Source organism: Gymnoscopelus braueri (genome assembly GCF_963280865.1).
Source record: "Gymnoscopelus braueri genome assembly, chromosome: 18".
In the NCBI taxonomy this organism is placed as follows: domain Eukaryota; kingdom Metazoa; phylum Chordata; class Actinopteri; order Myctophiformes; family Myctophidae; genus Gymnoscopelus; species Gymnoscopelus braueri.
Genome location: NC_137618.1, coordinates 32,440,590 through 32,458,957, shown reverse-complemented (window position 1 = coordinate 32,458,957; position 18,368 = coordinate 32,440,590). Strand labels below are relative to the sequence as shown.

At 43.2% G+C, this 18,368-nt stretch overlaps 1 protein-coding gene across 2 annotated transcripts in view; it reads right to left on the bottom strand.

The window, feature by feature from the left end:
• The window catches only part of LOC308073735 (FERM, ARHGEF and pleckstrin domain-containing protein 1), a 65,164-nt gene that overhangs the window by 16,689 nt on the left and 30,107 nt on the right, over positions 1-18,368 (bottom strand). The window contains exons 3-13 of one of the 2 annotated variants that reach the window (XM_080412830.1): positions 11,489-11,593; positions 11,326-11,368; positions 10,888-10,966; positions 10,077-10,174; positions 9,455-9,569; positions 7,864-8,011; positions 7,255-7,350; positions 6,857-7,020; positions 6,413-6,481; positions 6,219-6,294; positions 5,469-5,742 (exon numbers count right to left, since the gene is read on the bottom strand). In XM_080412830.1, the coding sequence (XP_080268956.1) occupies positions 5,469-5,742; positions 6,219-6,294; positions 6,413-6,481; positions 6,857-7,020; positions 7,255-7,350; positions 7,864-8,011; positions 9,455-9,569; positions 10,077-10,174; positions 10,888-10,966; positions 11,326-11,368; positions 11,489-11,593 (1,267 nt within the window). The remainder of the gene's footprint in view (positions 1-5,468; positions 5,743-6,218; positions 6,295-6,412; positions 6,482-6,856; positions 7,021-7,254; positions 7,351-7,863; positions 8,012-9,454; positions 9,570-10,076; positions 10,175-10,887; positions 10,967-11,325; positions 11,369-11,488; positions 11,594-18,368) is intronic. The other variant, XM_080412831.1, reaches the window with a different exon arrangement.

Here is an 18,368-nt window from a genome sequence, read left to right as displayed (position 1 = left end):
GACAGTATCAGGTATACGATCACAGAAAAGTATACCACATTCATTAGTATATTGTCCTAAGTGGCAAACCATACTCAGTGACACCAGGGTGATGCTAAAAATGAGCCATACGGTATGTATTTAAAAGTACAATTTGACCTAGGTCTACACAGTGTATGTGAGCCACACAAAGACTACAGCAATGAGGATTTTCCTCAGGCTGGTGACATCCAGTCATCATGACTCATTCCACAGTCCAGACAACCCTGATGCTCGGCTTCCCCCGCCACGTCTGGCCTTTCAACATTAGGCCAGCCGAGGTACATACTCTGTGGGCTACTGATTGGATCGGTAGCCTACAACAATCAAGAGAAATGGCTTAGCCTGTGCCATCTACACTACAGTCACTAAACCTACTCATGGCGAATTTATGCTTTGTCGTACGATGGCGTCACTTGCCAGAAGTAACAGATTTTCAACATAAAAATCCCAAGCATTTTTGGGTTAAAAATCTGTTATTGTATGTCCGGCAAGTGAACGCAGTCGTACAACAAAATATAAATGAGGCTTTACTCACTATGTTGACTGAGCATATTTTCCACCACTGTGTGGGTTGTCCTCTGACAGGTGGGCATGAACAGCAGAGTGATTAAACACACCAGCACCACCTCTGGGATGGCGTGTCCTCAACACAACCGCACAACTCCAGTTAGGCTTTCTTTGCTCAAGGAAACGAAAACAGCTAGAAGGTTAGCGTTTTTGCTTAATTAACTAACACAACCGTGGTTAGGTTCTGCTCTACACATGACAGAGGAAGGGAGGGGAACTCAAAATAGCAACAATACAAGCACACTCACAAGACAGACAAACATGACTGTATTTAACAGACTATACGGACATTTAGCAACACAACTAACACTACATCTAGCCTACAAGCAGAGGGGAGGCTAACAGAGAAAGCCCAGTACTGTATATAGGGCAGTCACCAGATATAATTGGCGTTGGCGTCTCAAAATGACGATTCTGCAATTCAGCTGGATAAAGGTCAACTTTTATTGACACTAACATGACACAGCTTCATACAATGTTAAAATGAGTCAAATCTTCCGTTAAGACGAGAGGATATAAAACAGTACCACAACCCATCATGTGTTAAGAGGGATATTGTGAGTGGATGAGAGAGACTGAGAGATGGGGAGAGAGCGGGTGGGGGGGCAAGGGCAGTAAGAAAAGCTTTTCTGAATTAATGAATACATTCTAGGCCTTGTCTAATATTAAGTATCTCAAAGGTCTGCCTCATGCATTTATCAACACAGCCGTGTGACATATATTTCAGTTAATACTTTACTAAGACAGCCAGTTGGACATGAGGAACATAGAGGTTATTCTCCCCAATCAATACAAAACAGTTTTAATTAAACTGCCATTTATAATTGTAACATATTCATGTTCTTTTTATTTTCTTATGATAAACCTCAAATAGTAATATTCTCTATTCCCTAAGATATACTGTAACTTGTAATTGACTTGTATGTGTCCTATTATGGTAAATGATGTCATTACAGTGACTTGAACGGATGTATTGAACACACTGCACACAGCACAACCAGGGCAGGAGAGCCGCAGCCGTCCTGCGTTAGAGCAACATGCGGTGGCATCAAAACATGCGGTGGCATCAAAACTCTTAAGGCTTGATTATACTTTGTTGCGTGTGGTGTCGCACAACTAAGTAAAAATCAGGCTTATATGACAGCAATGGTTGCAAACACACACAAGCCTCATCTCTAGACCTGTGAGTTTCAGTTGCCACGTCAGCAGAGTTAGATTAAGTCGATATTTAGAGTTAATCATAATTAGCGAACAAATGCCGGGGCGGGCATGACACCTTCCATCTGCTCCAAAATGTATACTATAAATGTACAACTAGCATGGCCTTATGATTTCCATTTTCAAGAGAAAGTGCAGCAGGCTGACACTCCAGATCTACAAGAGGGCATTGTGTACCAGTGAGGGTTCTCTCACACTGCAGTGATCCAGTAACACCTTATTAACATAATCTTTCTTAGCTTTCAAACTCATCTGTCAATTCATTCAATTCAGTGGGCCATGAAAAACCTAATATTTTTCAAACTCCATAATAGGAATTATGAACCACATAAATCTCACTCATTGCTAAAAAAGTGTCTGGGAGGGCCGTAGAAGCACTCGACAGTGATGGATGAGCCAAGAGACTTGGAGCTTTCGGGTGCTGCCCTTAAACTTCCTTTCACACCTACCGTACACATACACATACATGAAGCACATACTGAATCCTGCCCCTATTTTTCAGGCTATTCCCAAGCCCCTGTAAACCTTAACCTGACGCGTTATCTCATTTCCAGTCTGGCCACTGTCCTCTGTCTTGTACCTGGTAACTGGATAAGTGCAGTAAGGGGGAACCCAGTTACTGGTAGTCTTTCTCCTTCTTACATACAGTAGCAGTAAATGACAGAACAGCAGTACAGGTACAGGTTTTACATGCTGTCAGAGAGGGAAAACAGAGACAAGATAAGACACTTTTCATGCTGACAGAATTGCATACATCAGACAAAGAAAAAAGAAAGATGAACAGAACAGAATTGTGATATAAAGCAAATTGCTTGCTCAAACAACACAATGCAAAACAAATAAACATGACAAAAAATGAAGCAAAAACAAGATTGGTGTGCCACAGACCAGAAATAAAAAGTGCAGTGCCATTTTGTTAAAAGAATTGCAAACGTTGCAGTGTCTAGGAAAGGGCAAGCCAGTGAGTTGTGTTTACACCCCCTGTGGGAAGGCTACTTCCAAATGAATGTTTGCCCGAGATATATGCTAACACAGGTCACGTGCAGAGCAGGCCATCACCAGTGAGTTTAATCCATTAAGACCGGGAACACATCTGTGTCATTTTAACATTTCTTTGGCTATGAGCTTGTAGATCTGCTATTTTGGAAAAAATCGTGAAAATTTGTGCAAATCTTTGAATATATATATTTTTTTTTTAAAGCGAACATTTTGAACTCAAATCTTTGCTTCTGGGGGTCCCTGGACCAAATACATATCATTTTGGGTATGATGGTTTTACCCATCAAAATATGTTGTTCCAGGGACCCTCCCCAGAAGCAAAGATTTGAGTAAAAAAAAATGTTCCCAAAAATATTATGTATTAAAAGATTTGCACAAGATTTTTCAAAAATAGCAGATCTACAAGCTCAGCAGATCTACAAGCTATGAGCCTGTAGATCTGCTATTTTTGAATAGCCAAAGAATAAAATATGACTAAAATCTAAAATGACACAGATGCTTTCCCAGATTGAGTGTGTTAAGAGCCTTAATCTGATGTGGCATGACCAAGCTACCACTACAACAATGTTTTACTAAATTAGAATTACACTCCAATTCAGCTCGAACAGACGACCACAGTTGGTCTCATATCTTATACGACAATATACATCAACAATGTGAGATAACACGTCCTTTCCCTATTACTTTCACAAAAATGATAGGAAAACTAGTGATTCACTACCATTTGATAAAGGAGAGAAGTTATTGTAAACAAAGACTATGGAAAACCAATTAGGCGGTGGGAGCCAATCGTATCTACAAACTACTATCACTGAAGAGACCAGCATACGAGTAATATATACAGTATTAACAATACAAAGAGATATGATTATTCCCATAAATATCTACAAGAATTCTGTCCACATTATATACATATACAACTCAGATCACTTGAGACTGACTATCCTCATCTCCATTCAGCATGTCCACCAGAAAGGTCAACAAGTTACCACTGTTTAAAAGATTACCACTTTAATCAACCTACCCAATAAACAACAGAACATTCACCTATTGTCGGTTAAAAATGCTGAGGTGCATTTCTTCTATAGAAGGAAATAATAAAGGCATCTGACGAAGGAACTGGATTCTGCATTGAAACATTATTCCAATAATGAGACTCTCTGATCAAAGAATAAGTAAAAGTGCAACACCAGAATTACATTTTAAAAATATCATCTTTCATGTAGGAGTATTGGGAACTGTCTACTTGCTCTTTAGTAAAAAAGAAAATAACCGTACAATCTTAAATCATAGGACTTGGCACTTAAACACAACCTTTTACAAAGATATGTTAATTATCAGCACATAGGGATGTGAAAGATAAGCCCTCAATGTGATGAATGAAAAAGCCCTCAACCCATCCCTTATTCAATGCCATTTCACAAAGGTCAGCCCAACCAAATGGGAGACAGACTGGAGTTGGATTCAGACACTGCCTCTATTATGCAGTGCACAGGAAGAGCACAAAACACATGATGTGTAGAAACTCGGTCCCCTGACAGGAAAAAAAATCTATTCCTTTATGAACTGCTCATCACCTTCCAATCCAATCCAATATCCCATTGGTACCCAGAGGCAAGCTCCCTATATTCTCCTCAGGAGCAGATATGAAGCCTAACAACTGAACACCTGACCCATATCCTCATCACTAAAGGCATGGCCACTGTCATCCTCTGCCTCCTCATCCAGCTCGAGGCTACCTAAGGGGTACTTGTTCCTGGGTATTGGGGAAGAGTGGTCTCCATCCATGGGGTTACCATGCATCAGTGTGTCGCTCTCAGGGCTGCCCCTGGCGGCCTCGATCTCGGACTCGCTAGACTCTGAACCACTGGTAGTGGAGCCATCGTGCATCTGAACGGCACCCACATGTGTTGCACTGGGCTGCCCTGAGCGCTTCTGCAGAGGGCTGGCCCTGGGCCGGCCAGGTGCCGTCAGACCATTGGCCAACATACGGCGCTCTAGAGCGGCAATGCGCTCGGCCCGGGACAGGACGGGCCGAGGCTCGTGTGCGAGTGCGGGCAATGCCTGGCTCAGGACACAGGGGTCTGTGTCAGAGCGGTTCCGCATTTGATGGAGCTTCTGTAAGTGTGGAGAACGGCTCAGGGTGGGAGAGTAGCTGCCGCTGTGAGGGAGACCCTCGTCGCTGCGGGTTCCCTGCGCCCAAGTGTCAAAGCTGCGGCGGGGGGCAGCGCTCAGGCCATTCTGCTCAGCGTAACTGAGGGAGCCTGCTCGGTGGAAGGTGCTTATGACAGGGCTGGAGGTGGCACTCTTGGACCCGGCCGCATGTCGAACTGTAAGGGGACTGCTCCTGCTACTGTGCAGCAGCCCACTTTGTACACTGTAGACACTGGGCTCCGTCACAGCGTTGTGGAGAGGGCTTTGATAGCCATAGCACATCTGCTTGGCTGATGCATCCAGCTCACTGCTCATGTTGAGCTGGGCTCTAGGAGAGGATGGGGATTCCCTGCATCTCATCCTACCTAGAAAGTGCTGAGCCTGCACAGCCCCGTCGACACTCCCAGTGCCAGAGCCACGGCGTGGCATGGCCTGCTCGCCATAATTGTGGTTACTGTAAAACCTGCTAGCTGGGCCCCTGGTCAAATCATATTCACTATCTATATCACCACAGTCAATGTAGGGGATTGATGAGCTGCTGCCTTTAGCAGCCCAAGATGCTGGACCTGTACTCAGATGGTCTGGGTGGGACGGCCTGGCTGAGTCTTTGGCCTCTTCCGTCCCCGGGCTGGTCCTGGGCCCCTGTCTGTCCTCACGGCCGTTTCTCTGGCTGGAAGGGCTGGCCCGTGTCCGCAGGGCTGAGGGGTCTTCAGCAGTCACCAACGCGGACTCCTTCCTGTGGCGCCGAGGCGGAGAGTCAACCATGTCTACTGGAGCTCCACTCTGGGGAGAAGGAACAGTAAACGAGAAATACTTACACTTAATTTATGATCATGATCGAGTCAGTTATAAACACTAAATCAATACTGACATTTTGAATCAACTGACCTAATTAACCATTGCTTTGTATTAGGGGTGTGCCGATACACTAATTTCACGATACGATACATGATATTGGGCTCACGATATCGATACGATACGATATAGGGCACTTTTTTATTATGAAAATATATGGGGGGGAAGCAAATGCAAACAAATACTTCTGTTTTTGCATTATTCTTTTTTTCTTCTTCAAAATGATATTTTTTTTCTCCAAAACGATACATATCGTTGTATCGCGATATATCGCGGGACGATATATCGGCACACCCCTACTTTGTATATGAAAACAATCAGATGGCCAGCAGACCCAGCTCTTGTTATGAACCACTTTGCTTGTAATGATCTATGAGTACTGAAGGAATGACTGAGACACTAACCTCTGTTGGCACTTCATGGCGGCGTGGAGAAGGCAACGGTGACATACGACTGTTGTATTGGACGCGACTGTGTTTCCTAGGAGACAGGTTGACAGAGGTCAGAGTTCAGAGTCTCCAAGCAGCCTTATGTTGTCACTGTCTGCAAGGTTGGACTAAATGTGTAAAAAAAAACTGAACATGTACAGAGCGTTTACCTTTCAAATGGGATCTTTTTAAATTCAGATTCCTTTACATAATCAATCACCTGCTTCTGTGTGCGACCGCTGCAGAGACAAGCACAAGTGAGATGACAAAGGTACGTGAACTTTCGTCAAGAGACAGAGGAGATAACGTTTGTTATGTGACAGGTGGAAATTAGATTCACAGGCTGGCAGTGGTGGTACTTAATCAAACTTGCCAGCTCTCTTAAACACCTAAAACATACGTATATACTTCATTGTACTGTCCATCAAATAGTGAAAGTCTACAAGCTCACAACTCGTCGAGCTGCGAGCTTGAATAGGTACGCTAGGGCTCATGTGGTTAACTGTCCAGAGATAGAGAAAGAGAGAGAGAGACAGAGAGAGAGAGAGAGGGAGGGGGGGGAGAGAGAGGGAGAGAGGGTTTTGTGGTGTAGATTTCACATCCAACCAGTCTACCTGAATCTGAACGAGGAGCCTCGTGAAAACAGCACAGGTTTGGGCTTGGGCTTGGGCTCCTCAAAGAGGCGGAAGAAGGCATGGTATTCAACACAGATCTTCCAGAAGACTTTACAGCAGTCCCTGCTTCCCATCAGGAACTCTAGAGTGTCCTGATATGAACTCTGGTACAAGGTAAGCACATGGATAGTTACGTTACTTGCCAATGATATATTTACATTTGTAATTCCAAGCAATCAATTGAGTATAATTTAACATGGCAGCAATTTTGCTCCTACATCATACTTGGGCGGTGGGGAAACCCCACCCCAAGTATGACATACAGTATTGTACGGGCTGCTGTGTGAACATGGGCAATTATTTTTCGCATTTTACAGAGGTCAAGAAGCATGACTTACATTTAAATCTGGCCTGAGCTTGATAAGGAATCGTTTCCTTTTGAAGCTTAGCTTACGCACTTTAGACCAGTTGAAGGCATTGATCTTCGTGTGTCCCTGTTGAGAGCATTAATAAACTTTCACTTGGGCTGAAATAGACAATAATATTCAGACTTTTACCACCAAAGACATCTATTGAAAACAGCATCAATAAGGATTACCAAACATTTCCAACACAAAATTTATACCACAGTGTAAAATGTAAAATGTTAAATACATATACAACTGTAACTGACCATTGGCCATGTGAATATGGTCAATGGTACCCAACCCTTAACTGCTATCCATCACCAAATACATTTTATATTTGATGCTTTAGCTATGCACATAAACTGTGATTTTATATACTTGCTTCTATATTCATATGCTGGAATGTTTTCCACCTGCACAAGAAGCACTTCGTATATTTTATTTGACTGTGCCTTCCTGTAATTTGACTTGTTCCTTTCTTCTCTCTTCTCTCTTCCATATTCCAACAGTTTCACCCCAATTCCACCCACTATTTTACACCCGTAAACGTGTGATGTGACAACGAAGTTGATTCCGAAAGTACAAATTACAGCCAATCACCTGAATGACCAGGACTCCAGTGTGTGCCACTGCCAGGCTCAGCCTGGTACCCTCCCGGTCCTTTGCAGGGTGGAGGCGAATCCCGTACATCTCCAGCCGGCGCGACACCTCCAATAGCTGGTAGTCTGATTCTGCTGGCGTCTGACCGCTAAAAAAAAACACCAAAGTTACAGATTAATTTGTACTGGTCTGACAAAGAAAAGTCTATGTTTTGGTAAAGAGCGAAGTGTATACACAGTAGATATAAGGTATTAAATAACTCAATACACCCTACTGGTTTCACCCACATCTTACTGTAGTGTAGTGTGGATTATACCTTCAGCAGTTTAGTACAAATTACTGAAATCCTGGCAAATAATCCTTTCGTGTATCTCACTAATTGAGGTGAGAGTTCATATAGAACTAGTCTTCCCATGTTCATTTGATACGAGACAGATCGAGGAGGGGAATAAGCTGCATACTGACTGACTTTACAAATTCTTATCAGCGCAAAGCCTTCCTGTTTCCTGTATGTGGTACTTAATTTGAGATTTAACTCTCAGCATGGTACCCTGCCAAAAGAACTGTGGTTACAGTTATCAACTGTAAAGCCTTAAAAAATAAAGAAAAAAAGTCACAGAGCAGGGCATTCAAATCTAATGGGAGCTCCTTTCATGTGTCAGCTCCCTGCTGTGGTCCCATCTCATCCGTGGCCCCACTGTAGCGTGGGGGTGAGACAGGGGCCGGCCGTGTTTTGGCAAAAATTCAGTTACGCTGCGTCAATGAGTACACTTTGAGAGAGGATGGTGGCCGAAGGATCCGGAAGCTTTTTTATCACGGCGCTGTCCGTGCAACTCGCAAATTGGTGTCAGTGCTGAGGAAAGATTGCTACTGGGGAAAGGAGATGGGTTCAAGAACCCATTCCCCTAAAACAATTGTTCCCAGTAGATGCAGGAGAATAGATTCAGACGGTCTTGAGGTCTTAACCTGTTAACCCTTCTGGCAGAGGCTATGTGACTCATTTGGCTGGTCTGAAGGAGCATTCTAGTCCTTTTGGGGAGAAGAGCAGCCTTTTGTTAATAAAGTGGCAGACAACCCCATATTCACCCCCAGGCAAAGGCAGTAAAACAGCTTACAGGCACTTGCTATGCCTTGTCCAAATACGATAAAGAATTCCATAGCACATTTTCATAGCACTTTGAGAAACAGCCAATTCATTCAGTAGCTAGCTTCCTGAATGTGTCACCTGCATTATAAAACATTCCCCAGGGACGTGAGGTCTGGAACAACTTTATTTTCTATTCAGGGGTGAGGAGAATAATCCCAGCGTTCAGCCCTGGCTTTAACAACCTTAGAGCAGTGTTACAAAGTGGCATTTGGCTTCCAAGGAGCAGCTCTTTAACCACAGGAACACTGGCATCCTTATTGTGGAGTGAACATTTGGCAAAAATAGATCTACAACCTAACAACGCATCGCAACTAGTGAGCTTGTAGATTAGCTATTTCTGGCAAAGAGATTTGGAGTAGAGGGGGGAAAAGGAGCAGACATACAGCTCTGGGGTACCCCAGTAAGTGGATAAGTAAATAGTCTAGACTAGCATCAGCAACTCACATATTCTTTGAGTGAAATTCCATGATCTTATCCATCAAGGCCATTTGATCTGGGATGTAGTTGTTATTGAGAAGGTGTGACCTGCTCTGGCTCTCCTCAAAGTCCCCAATCTCAGCTAAACAGCACAGGTGAAGAGAAAACAGATTTCATAATGATCATAAAGCAGTCCATCTGTTATCACTGTGTCTTATCCATTATAGTGTAGGTTGATGAAAATGACAGGCTTTTCCTTATCTATAAATAGCAATGATAAGGGTCTGCTGATTTAATCACTTACATGCACACTATGAGCCATTACAGTAAATAACCATATTAAGGTAACGTTTATAGTTATGGCCATAATTTAGATCAAACTCGAGAAATACCAGCCTCAGAAAAGGCCCAGTGTTTCAAAGCGCTGCCACGTTTGGTTATTCTGAGCCTGTTCTGCCAGATTACATGCAGACATTCGACTGAAAGGTATCCATAGCAACCCATGGATTTTTGATTTGCTATGCTACGCAGTATGCTGTTGACACTGTTTGAGGATGGCTCTGCATGAAAAACAATGTATTTTCTGACACAGTTATGTGCTCTGTTGATTCTCTGGTCTCCTGGGCTAGAAGTGGAAAGAGAGTCTTACATTGGATAATATGGGAGACCAGCAGCGCAGCACTAGTGTCATTACAGGTTAGACGTCCACAGGCCAGGTCCTGTTTTATCTGAAGGGCAAACAGGTACCTGGACAAGGAAAAAAATACGAAAGCGTCAACAGGATTCAATCAAATGGATATGGCAACTCTCTCAGAGCAAGATCAAATGAACCTCTCGGATGAGCTCTCAGCTAATCCACACCATGTACTGTATAATTCATATAGGCCATCAAAGAGCGTTACGGTATTTGAGGTTTAATTAACCAAGGTGACATATATTTGACATCTACTTGCTTTATGAATACTTCATTACATACAGGACTCATACTAGAGGGAGAGGGGGGGGGGGGCATTTTCTCAAGGCGTGTTACATCATCACTGTGAATGACAAAACAGGATAATTGTGAACAAGTCCCAGTCAAAGAGAAACGAGAAATCAGGAAATCATTAGCTCTGTGAGGCCTAAATGAGAAACATGGCAGGCATGTGATGGGAATTACACGGCTGGGAGGAAATAAATCTTTACGGAGGCCGAGGCACATTTTTCAATATTGCATTAGCAATCACTTTTAGTCACATCGAAGTCATTTACGCATACTGACATGCGTAGCATTATATCCACCCAACAAACGTAAAGGATGTAGCTATTTACCATGCTAATCATCAACACATACAGTACAGTATGCTGGCTGCTACAGTATGCCACATTAAACAGCATTACAGGTGCATTACCACATAGCTGTGGAAAAAGTCCTGCAGCACAGAGATACACATTTGGCTGTGGTCTGTGTGTGACCTCACCGTGTGAGTTCCTCCAGAAGCTGGGCATGGTCCGGAGGAAAGAACTTCACCACAAACCTCAGGACTGTGTTCTTCGGCCCTGTAGAAGAGAGATCGAAGCAATTGACAATATTCCCATAGCCGCTACTTTTCTCCCCTTTTCCCAACTGGATGAGACAAGATAGTTAGTGCAGATGTGGAATAAAAAACAACAACATCCAAATGAAATGCCTGAAGGGAATGTAAACTTTTTCCATTGTGGTTAGCGTTGGCTGAACAGAACTCCCTTACAGTCTGTGTAAAAGCTTGCATCCTCCTTTAAAATCAACGGCTTTTCCGATTGCTCTCAAGTATAAAGTATAGAGCATGGATTTTTCAAACAATGTTACTCATTAAGAACATTGTTGTCATATGAAGGTTTTTAAGCTGCTAATAAGCCCTTGTCGGAGGGTCACTTACGTCTGAGCTGTTTGATGATGGGCTTGATGAGGTCTAACCAAACCTGTGAACCAAAGAAAATGATCACCATCTTGCTATTCAGGGTAGAAACATTAACAAGCAAAACAGAGACAGAAAGACAGACTTTCTTTCCCCGTTTGATTTTCTTCAACAACATACTCACCATCATCTTGTGGTGGTCCTGAAACTCTAAGCCAAAGTAGTCGCCCTCGATGAGGTTCATGTGGGAACACACCAGGTCAAACAGCACCTTGCCTGAGGCTCTTTGCTGTGAAAAAGGGAAAGGAAATGACTGTGAAATTCAAAGCCTTGTGGTGCACTGGATAAATAAACATAAATAAATAAACACAAAGCGTTGGCGTATTTGGACAATTTCTCGTTGTTTCCAGTGGCAATGTGACATCTGACAGTCTTCTAAGCCAATCAAAAGCCATTAAACACTGGAAAACCCTAATGACAGAGAAGCTTGAACACAGAGGACACAACACAGAATAAATGGCATTCCCTCCCTGGCTGACTAACCCCACCGCCCTTCCCTCATCTCCCCCTCATGCCTCAAAGGCTCAGTTGTGAGCTCAAAACAAGCTGAGGGGGGTACGGACTACGGGGGCACAATGAGGGTCAGGCCATGCAGAGCTGTCCCTGAGACTTTGTTCTGCATTTCCAGTGTCACTGAGGCGACCGGACCATATTCTACAGGCTTTGAAACCGGTGCAGCAGAGTCAAGAGAGGTGGGTGATTACCTCACCAAATACCCAACACACGCTCACAAACAAAAACACAGCACTATGAAGCCTGACAGGCAAACATCAAGACAACCTCAAAAGGCCACAGTTGTCTCTTCATAAAGACAAATCTCACTGTTAAGAATAAAATAAATGTCAGGGATTACCACGAAAACCTTATAGTCAGCTGTGGATGGCCTGAGAAGACAGATGTACAGTACTATATAGCTGAAAGCTGGGAAATTTCAGCCAGGCGGCATTCTTGTGATTGGTTTGCACCAGAGCGCAGCGCACCGCAGCTATGCGATTGTTTATAGTACCAGTTCCCCCTGGCTGGGATAATAACCCAGTACTGTTTAGAGTGTGTTCCCAATCCTTTGTGCTCACCAACATCTCCCCTCCCTCACGTCGAAACTAAATAATAAGACTGTTTATTACAATGACACAAACCTCTTCGGAGTTAAGATTTAGGAGGGATTTTATTGAATCAACTTAATTTGTGCAACGGTTCCTTGTTTCCTCTGACATTAAAGGATTTACCCTCTAGGAAATTTGTGTACGACTAGTGTTTCATCGAGAAAGAGTATGTCCATTAATTCTAGCAGAATAAAACCTTCAGTCATTCAGCCCGCATCCATTTCCACAAAGTGAGACGGTTTACACTTACACAACCAAATCTACACAGTATAATATAATCCATCTTCACCAGACAAAGTGCCCTGGTCACCCGCCCATCCAGGTGTGGAAATTAACTAAGTACATTTACTCTAAGTACTGTAATTAACCCGTTAAGACCTGAGGCCGATTCTACAAATGCCTTCTAAATCAGAAGTTCTCACACTTTCAAGATTTTTCAAAAATGTTCAAACATAGCAGATGTACTCAAGCTCGCAGCACGGCACGAAGTGATGTGCTGTGAGCTTGTATCTGCTATTTTCTAATAGCTAACGCCAAAAGTCGAAGTATCAAAGTACGATTTTGAGGAATTTTCCTTTACTTCAAGCAGTAGGTAAGTTTTTCAATATTTGATACTTCTACTCCACTCATCTTTAGTTACTTGCAGTAACTAGTAACTTTAGATTATTAATTCAAAACGTGCAATAAATACTTAAGCCCTAAAGTATTTTATATTTCGGCTATTCAAAAATAGAAAAGTCTGATGCGACGTGTTGTGAACTTGTAAATCGGCTTATTCTTTGTTGTCAAATGAAGAATTTTTTTTAGTGCTTCTATTTTGGCACTGTAAGTATTTTGATGCCAATACTTTTAGACTTTGTAAAAAGTAAAATGTTGAATACAGGCCTTTTACGTATTTTTATATTGTGGTATTGCTACTTTCACTTAAGTAAAAGAAATCAGAGTACTTCTTCCACCACTGTCTCCAGGTTGCCTCATGCAGTGCAGAGGGCAGTGTTGCCATGCTTATTATGAGTGACTTTGGGCTGTAAAGTTGCTTGTAAATATTGGTAGATGGGGCCTAATGCTGTTTATAAACCAGTGGTACTTAAACATTTTCATGGCAAGGACCCCCAGATTAATGTGTATTTGTCCGCAGACCCGTTCTGAAAATATTTTGTAGATCTACAAGATCTACATAGCAGATCTACAAGCAGATCCGTAGGCTACATCTATTTTCAAATAGTCGCTTCTTTTGGGCTTGTTTTCATAGGCCTGGTAGCTTATTTCTCTCGCAAAATCTGGCAACGCTGGAAGAGGGCAGCCTGCCACTGGGGACCAGCTGTTTCCATGTGGTGGCTGGCTGATGAGGCGACACCACAGGGAGGGCTGGAGGAGAACGGCCACTGGCCAAAAAACACAAGACACACGTACACACACAGCTGCACTCCAGTCCTCACTGCTGTGGCCAGTGTCCTAACAACGCCCCCAGAGGAGAGAACATGGGATTTGGGATACATTTTGAGACGTCTTGCAGTTTCTGGACCCATTAGGACAGTATGTGATGCTAAGGGAGAGTAATGGCACAGAAGACAATCGAACAGACTGTCATGTCTTTAGTGGAGCTCCCTCATTACCAGCGTTATGAAGATGCAGTCAGTATGGGATGGCAATGAGCGGAGAGAAGAGTTGGGCCGAGGCTGGGGCTGATTAGAGCTGGCCGGCATTTGATTAAACGCGCAAGCACCCCACTGGAGTAATAGCCCTGCCATCAGAGACCGCTGTAACCCACACAACAAGAACCCAGCCATTAATGAAGCGCATGAGTCATCACGATTGATTGCTGCCAGGTTACAGCTACTGCACAGCGCGCAGATGCTAAACCTGTTTCATCTCAAGGACCCCCAGTTTGATATAGGCTACAGACCCCCATTGTTCATTTAACCCTGAGAGTCACAGACCCATAAGGGTCCATTTGGAGACCTGGTGGTCCCCGGATCCGACGTTGAGAACCAGTGACAACTCGCAGTCACACATGCCTTTAGTCTCACATGGCCAGCCCTTCAATCTCGCTCCACTCTGCGATCCGAGGTCACGCATGTCTGGAGTCTGGACTAGTGTAGTAGATGGCCACATGCTACAATGTAGTAAAGTGAACTTACAGGGGTATACATGCATGCAAGATTGAGCAGCATTGCGCTAAAGACGACTGATGACACGCCGCATTGGTCATGACGCACATGTATGATTCCCGGACCCAGAAAGGTTAGGCTATACATGCTCACCCACGTTTCTTGTGTAATGTACTAAGGGCACATCACAAGTCTTTGGCCTACAACCTAAAAAGCACAACACAAAGTGAAATCATGTTAATTTCGCCTAACTCTGATAGTGAAAGAATTTACCCTAATGGGTCAGAGTTAAATGAACACTCTGGATTTTACTGTGTAAATATTTTTTTTGTAGTAGTACAACAGTAGTAGCAGTTTAATGTAGCGTCAGTCACGTAGTCCTGATTCAGCTGTCTCACCTCCAGGCCCAGACTGAAGGGGCTGTCTGGGTTTCTCATGTTTGAACACCGTCTCATAGGATGCTACTGCTGTTTACATCTGTGAGGCCAGACGTGCACTCTTCGCTACACTGACCCCTACATGCTTCCGCTGATAGAAAGGGGGAGGGGGGTAAATAAAGATGACAGCAATGTCCACACACACACACACACACACACACACACACACACACACACACACACACACACACACACAAAACACACACACACACACACACACACACACACACACACACACACACACACACACACACACACACACACACACACACACGTCTGCTCTGGGTCTATCTACATACGCCTGGTCAAAGCTTTACTCTCCTCCTCCTAACCTAATCCTAATATCCTCCTCCATATTTTTGTGAACTTGTCAGCAAAATAAAAATAAATAAAGTGAAATAAATAAATAATCTTTGTGAGGTCAGGTGTAAAGCATCGCGTTCCACTGCCCTGCTCTGCCCCCCATCCCCGGGACACAATTTGGAACGGTCCAATTCACCCACCGTGAACCAGCCCACTGCACACTAAACTTCTCCTGGGGGTGAGGATGTAAGGCTGGGTGGGCAGGGGGGTTTGGGTGATGAACACAATTCCACAGAGGGAGAACAAAGGGAGTCATGCCTGGTTAGATATTAGAGACATGGCTATGGTGAACTGGAGGAATGGAGGATGGCGGGGGCGAGGGAGTCACCAGTGACATTACAAGGTTTTATGATTCAATTTGGTATTCTCATGATTCTTCGGGTATTCTCTGGTTGTATCATAACATAACAACCATGCTGTGTATACCTCACAGTTGGAATTCCCTGGCTGTGACATTTCAAAAAGGTCAGAATACTGTAAACTGAGAGAGGTCATAGTAACACGAGACTATCAACAGAGCCCTGGCATCCATTGTGCTCAAGTGCACAAATAAAGAATTGCTTCTATTTCTTCAAAAATGATGATGCTAGAATATTGAATACAAGGCAAACTATTTCAAGCAGGTCACCTCTATGAATCCTGGCAGCGCCTATTTGTTTTTTATATCCTGTAGTTAACCAAAGAAATCATATTGAGATTTATATCTCATTTGTAAGAAGCACACAGAAGTTCACAAAATACAAAAGCAATACATATCAATGGATAAAACAGTATAATTAACCCACCTAACACCACTACCACATGCACACGCACACACAAACAGAAACAAACAAACAATAACAACAACAACAAAAGAAACTAAAAATCACATGTACTGTATGGATGGACAAGCCAAAACCAAGCAAGACTCTGCTGGACTCTGCTGAGAGAATGGATTTGAAAGTTAAAGTGTACTCTATCATCTAAAAATAAATATAAACTGGCGGTCTTAGTGGAGGAGACAGCAGATAGCCTGGACGCGCAGAATGAAGTACCCCATAACCACTTAATTCAGAGGGGACTCATTTCTTTCCCCTGAACACGAGGAGCCTGCTGCCCAAACTAGAAGAGATCAATAGACGACTAGATTGAAGGCTGCTGTGATCACATCGCATTAGTTCTGGTGAGACAAGATAGTCAAGCTTGCTTGACAGCATCAGCTGATTTCTGCCAGGCCCTCCCCTATCAGCTGATGCTCAACTGTCATCAGCCATTCATGTTATGGAACACTCTTTATAAACGCTACATCTTGCCTATTCCTGCCACAGCATACGCATGCCTCCACCCCAGCTCCTCCTTTTTATGCTCGTCTGATCTTACAAAATTGTCATTGTCTGATGCCATTTTTACTGCTGCTCTGCAGGGGGTGCGCTTTGCTTGCTTTCTGCTCTCCCTGCCTGAGGCATTCCATGTATGTGCATGGAAGGACAGGGAGATACCACAACAGAGCCAAGTCACCAAACACAATGCTTAAATAGCATCACCTTCTTAAAATAATGGCCTAATGGCCTATGTAATATTTATCAAGTTTAAAACAACAACAATATATTTAACCAAATATCAAATATATCTCTGCTGTTGGGCAGAAAGCTATGTCCAAAATATTAACTTTTCAGGAAATGTTTTTTTTTTTTAGAACAACACAATACTGCCTCATCAAATTTGGTATGGTGACTTTATACATTGTCAGATACTTGTGTAAGGAATGTGTCCTTATATTATCATCACTTTACCCAAATACAGCTCAAGTGGATGTTTTCCATCATTCTAATCAATGATGGAAAACAACTACCGGTATCTCCAAAGTTGGAGTTTGAGGATCCAATGGAGTTAGGTTTTAGCCAGAAGCGCTTTTGAATACTTTTAATTGGTTCAATATTTGTCAAACCCACACACAGACATAAAGGGTGTTCAATAGCACTGATTTATTAAAAATAAATAATAATGAAAAATGGAGATAGCTGGTTTCTGCCCGACAGCGATGATATTTCTAAAAATAATTAAGAAATGATTTGAAAAAATGATATTGGCGCAGTGGCGCAAACGTGATAACCTGACGCTGCCACATCCAAGAAGCTTGCGTCACACATTTGCGTAGTTACTCAATACCACCCCCATCTGGCAGAGTCAGGTTACAAACGTGACGCAAAGTCGCAAACCTCTGCCAATTTGTGAAGGGATGGGTCAGGTTGGCCAATCAGCGAGGCCGGCGATGCCTACAACCCCCAAACACGAAGAGATTCGGTGAGTCCTCCACAGACCGGTGGACAGACAAGTACAGATATCGGTTTATTGCATGCTAAGGACTCTAGTAAAGTACAAATACCTCAAAATTGTACTTAAGTACAGTACTTGAGTACATGTACTTAGTTACTTTACACCACTGAAAAGGATGAATGTCACATTCAATGGAAATGAAATGTGCATCGCAGGCTTGTGTCACATACCTCGGCGTTGCTCTATAGGGGCGCCGATGGCCTAGTGGTTAAGGTGCATATGCATACGACATATAGGCTCTAATGTAGCCTAACAGCGGGTTCGATTCCCAAGCCTAAATGACCTTTGCTGTGTGTCACTCCCCGTCTCTCTCTCCCTGTTTCCTGTCAATCTCTGTACTGTACTATACAAATAAAGGCAGAAAAGCCCCCCTCCCCCCAAAAAAAGGAAAAAGAAAAAAAAGAAAGTAGTCTATTCATGACCAAGAGTAGCTGTAAGTCCTTGTTGCAGAACGAGGCTGTTTGAAATTAAAAAAAAAAAAAACTCCTTGTTACAACACTGATTATATTATGGTTGTTCTGCATGGTACAGTGACTTACAACGACACTAAGGAGCAAGATAAAGGTTGTGCAGAATAATAATAACATCAATCGATTAATTTACCTCCCAGAACTCATGTAGGAGCTAAGGTAACACATTCAAGAAGGTGGGCCTGTTGCCAATACATCACAGGG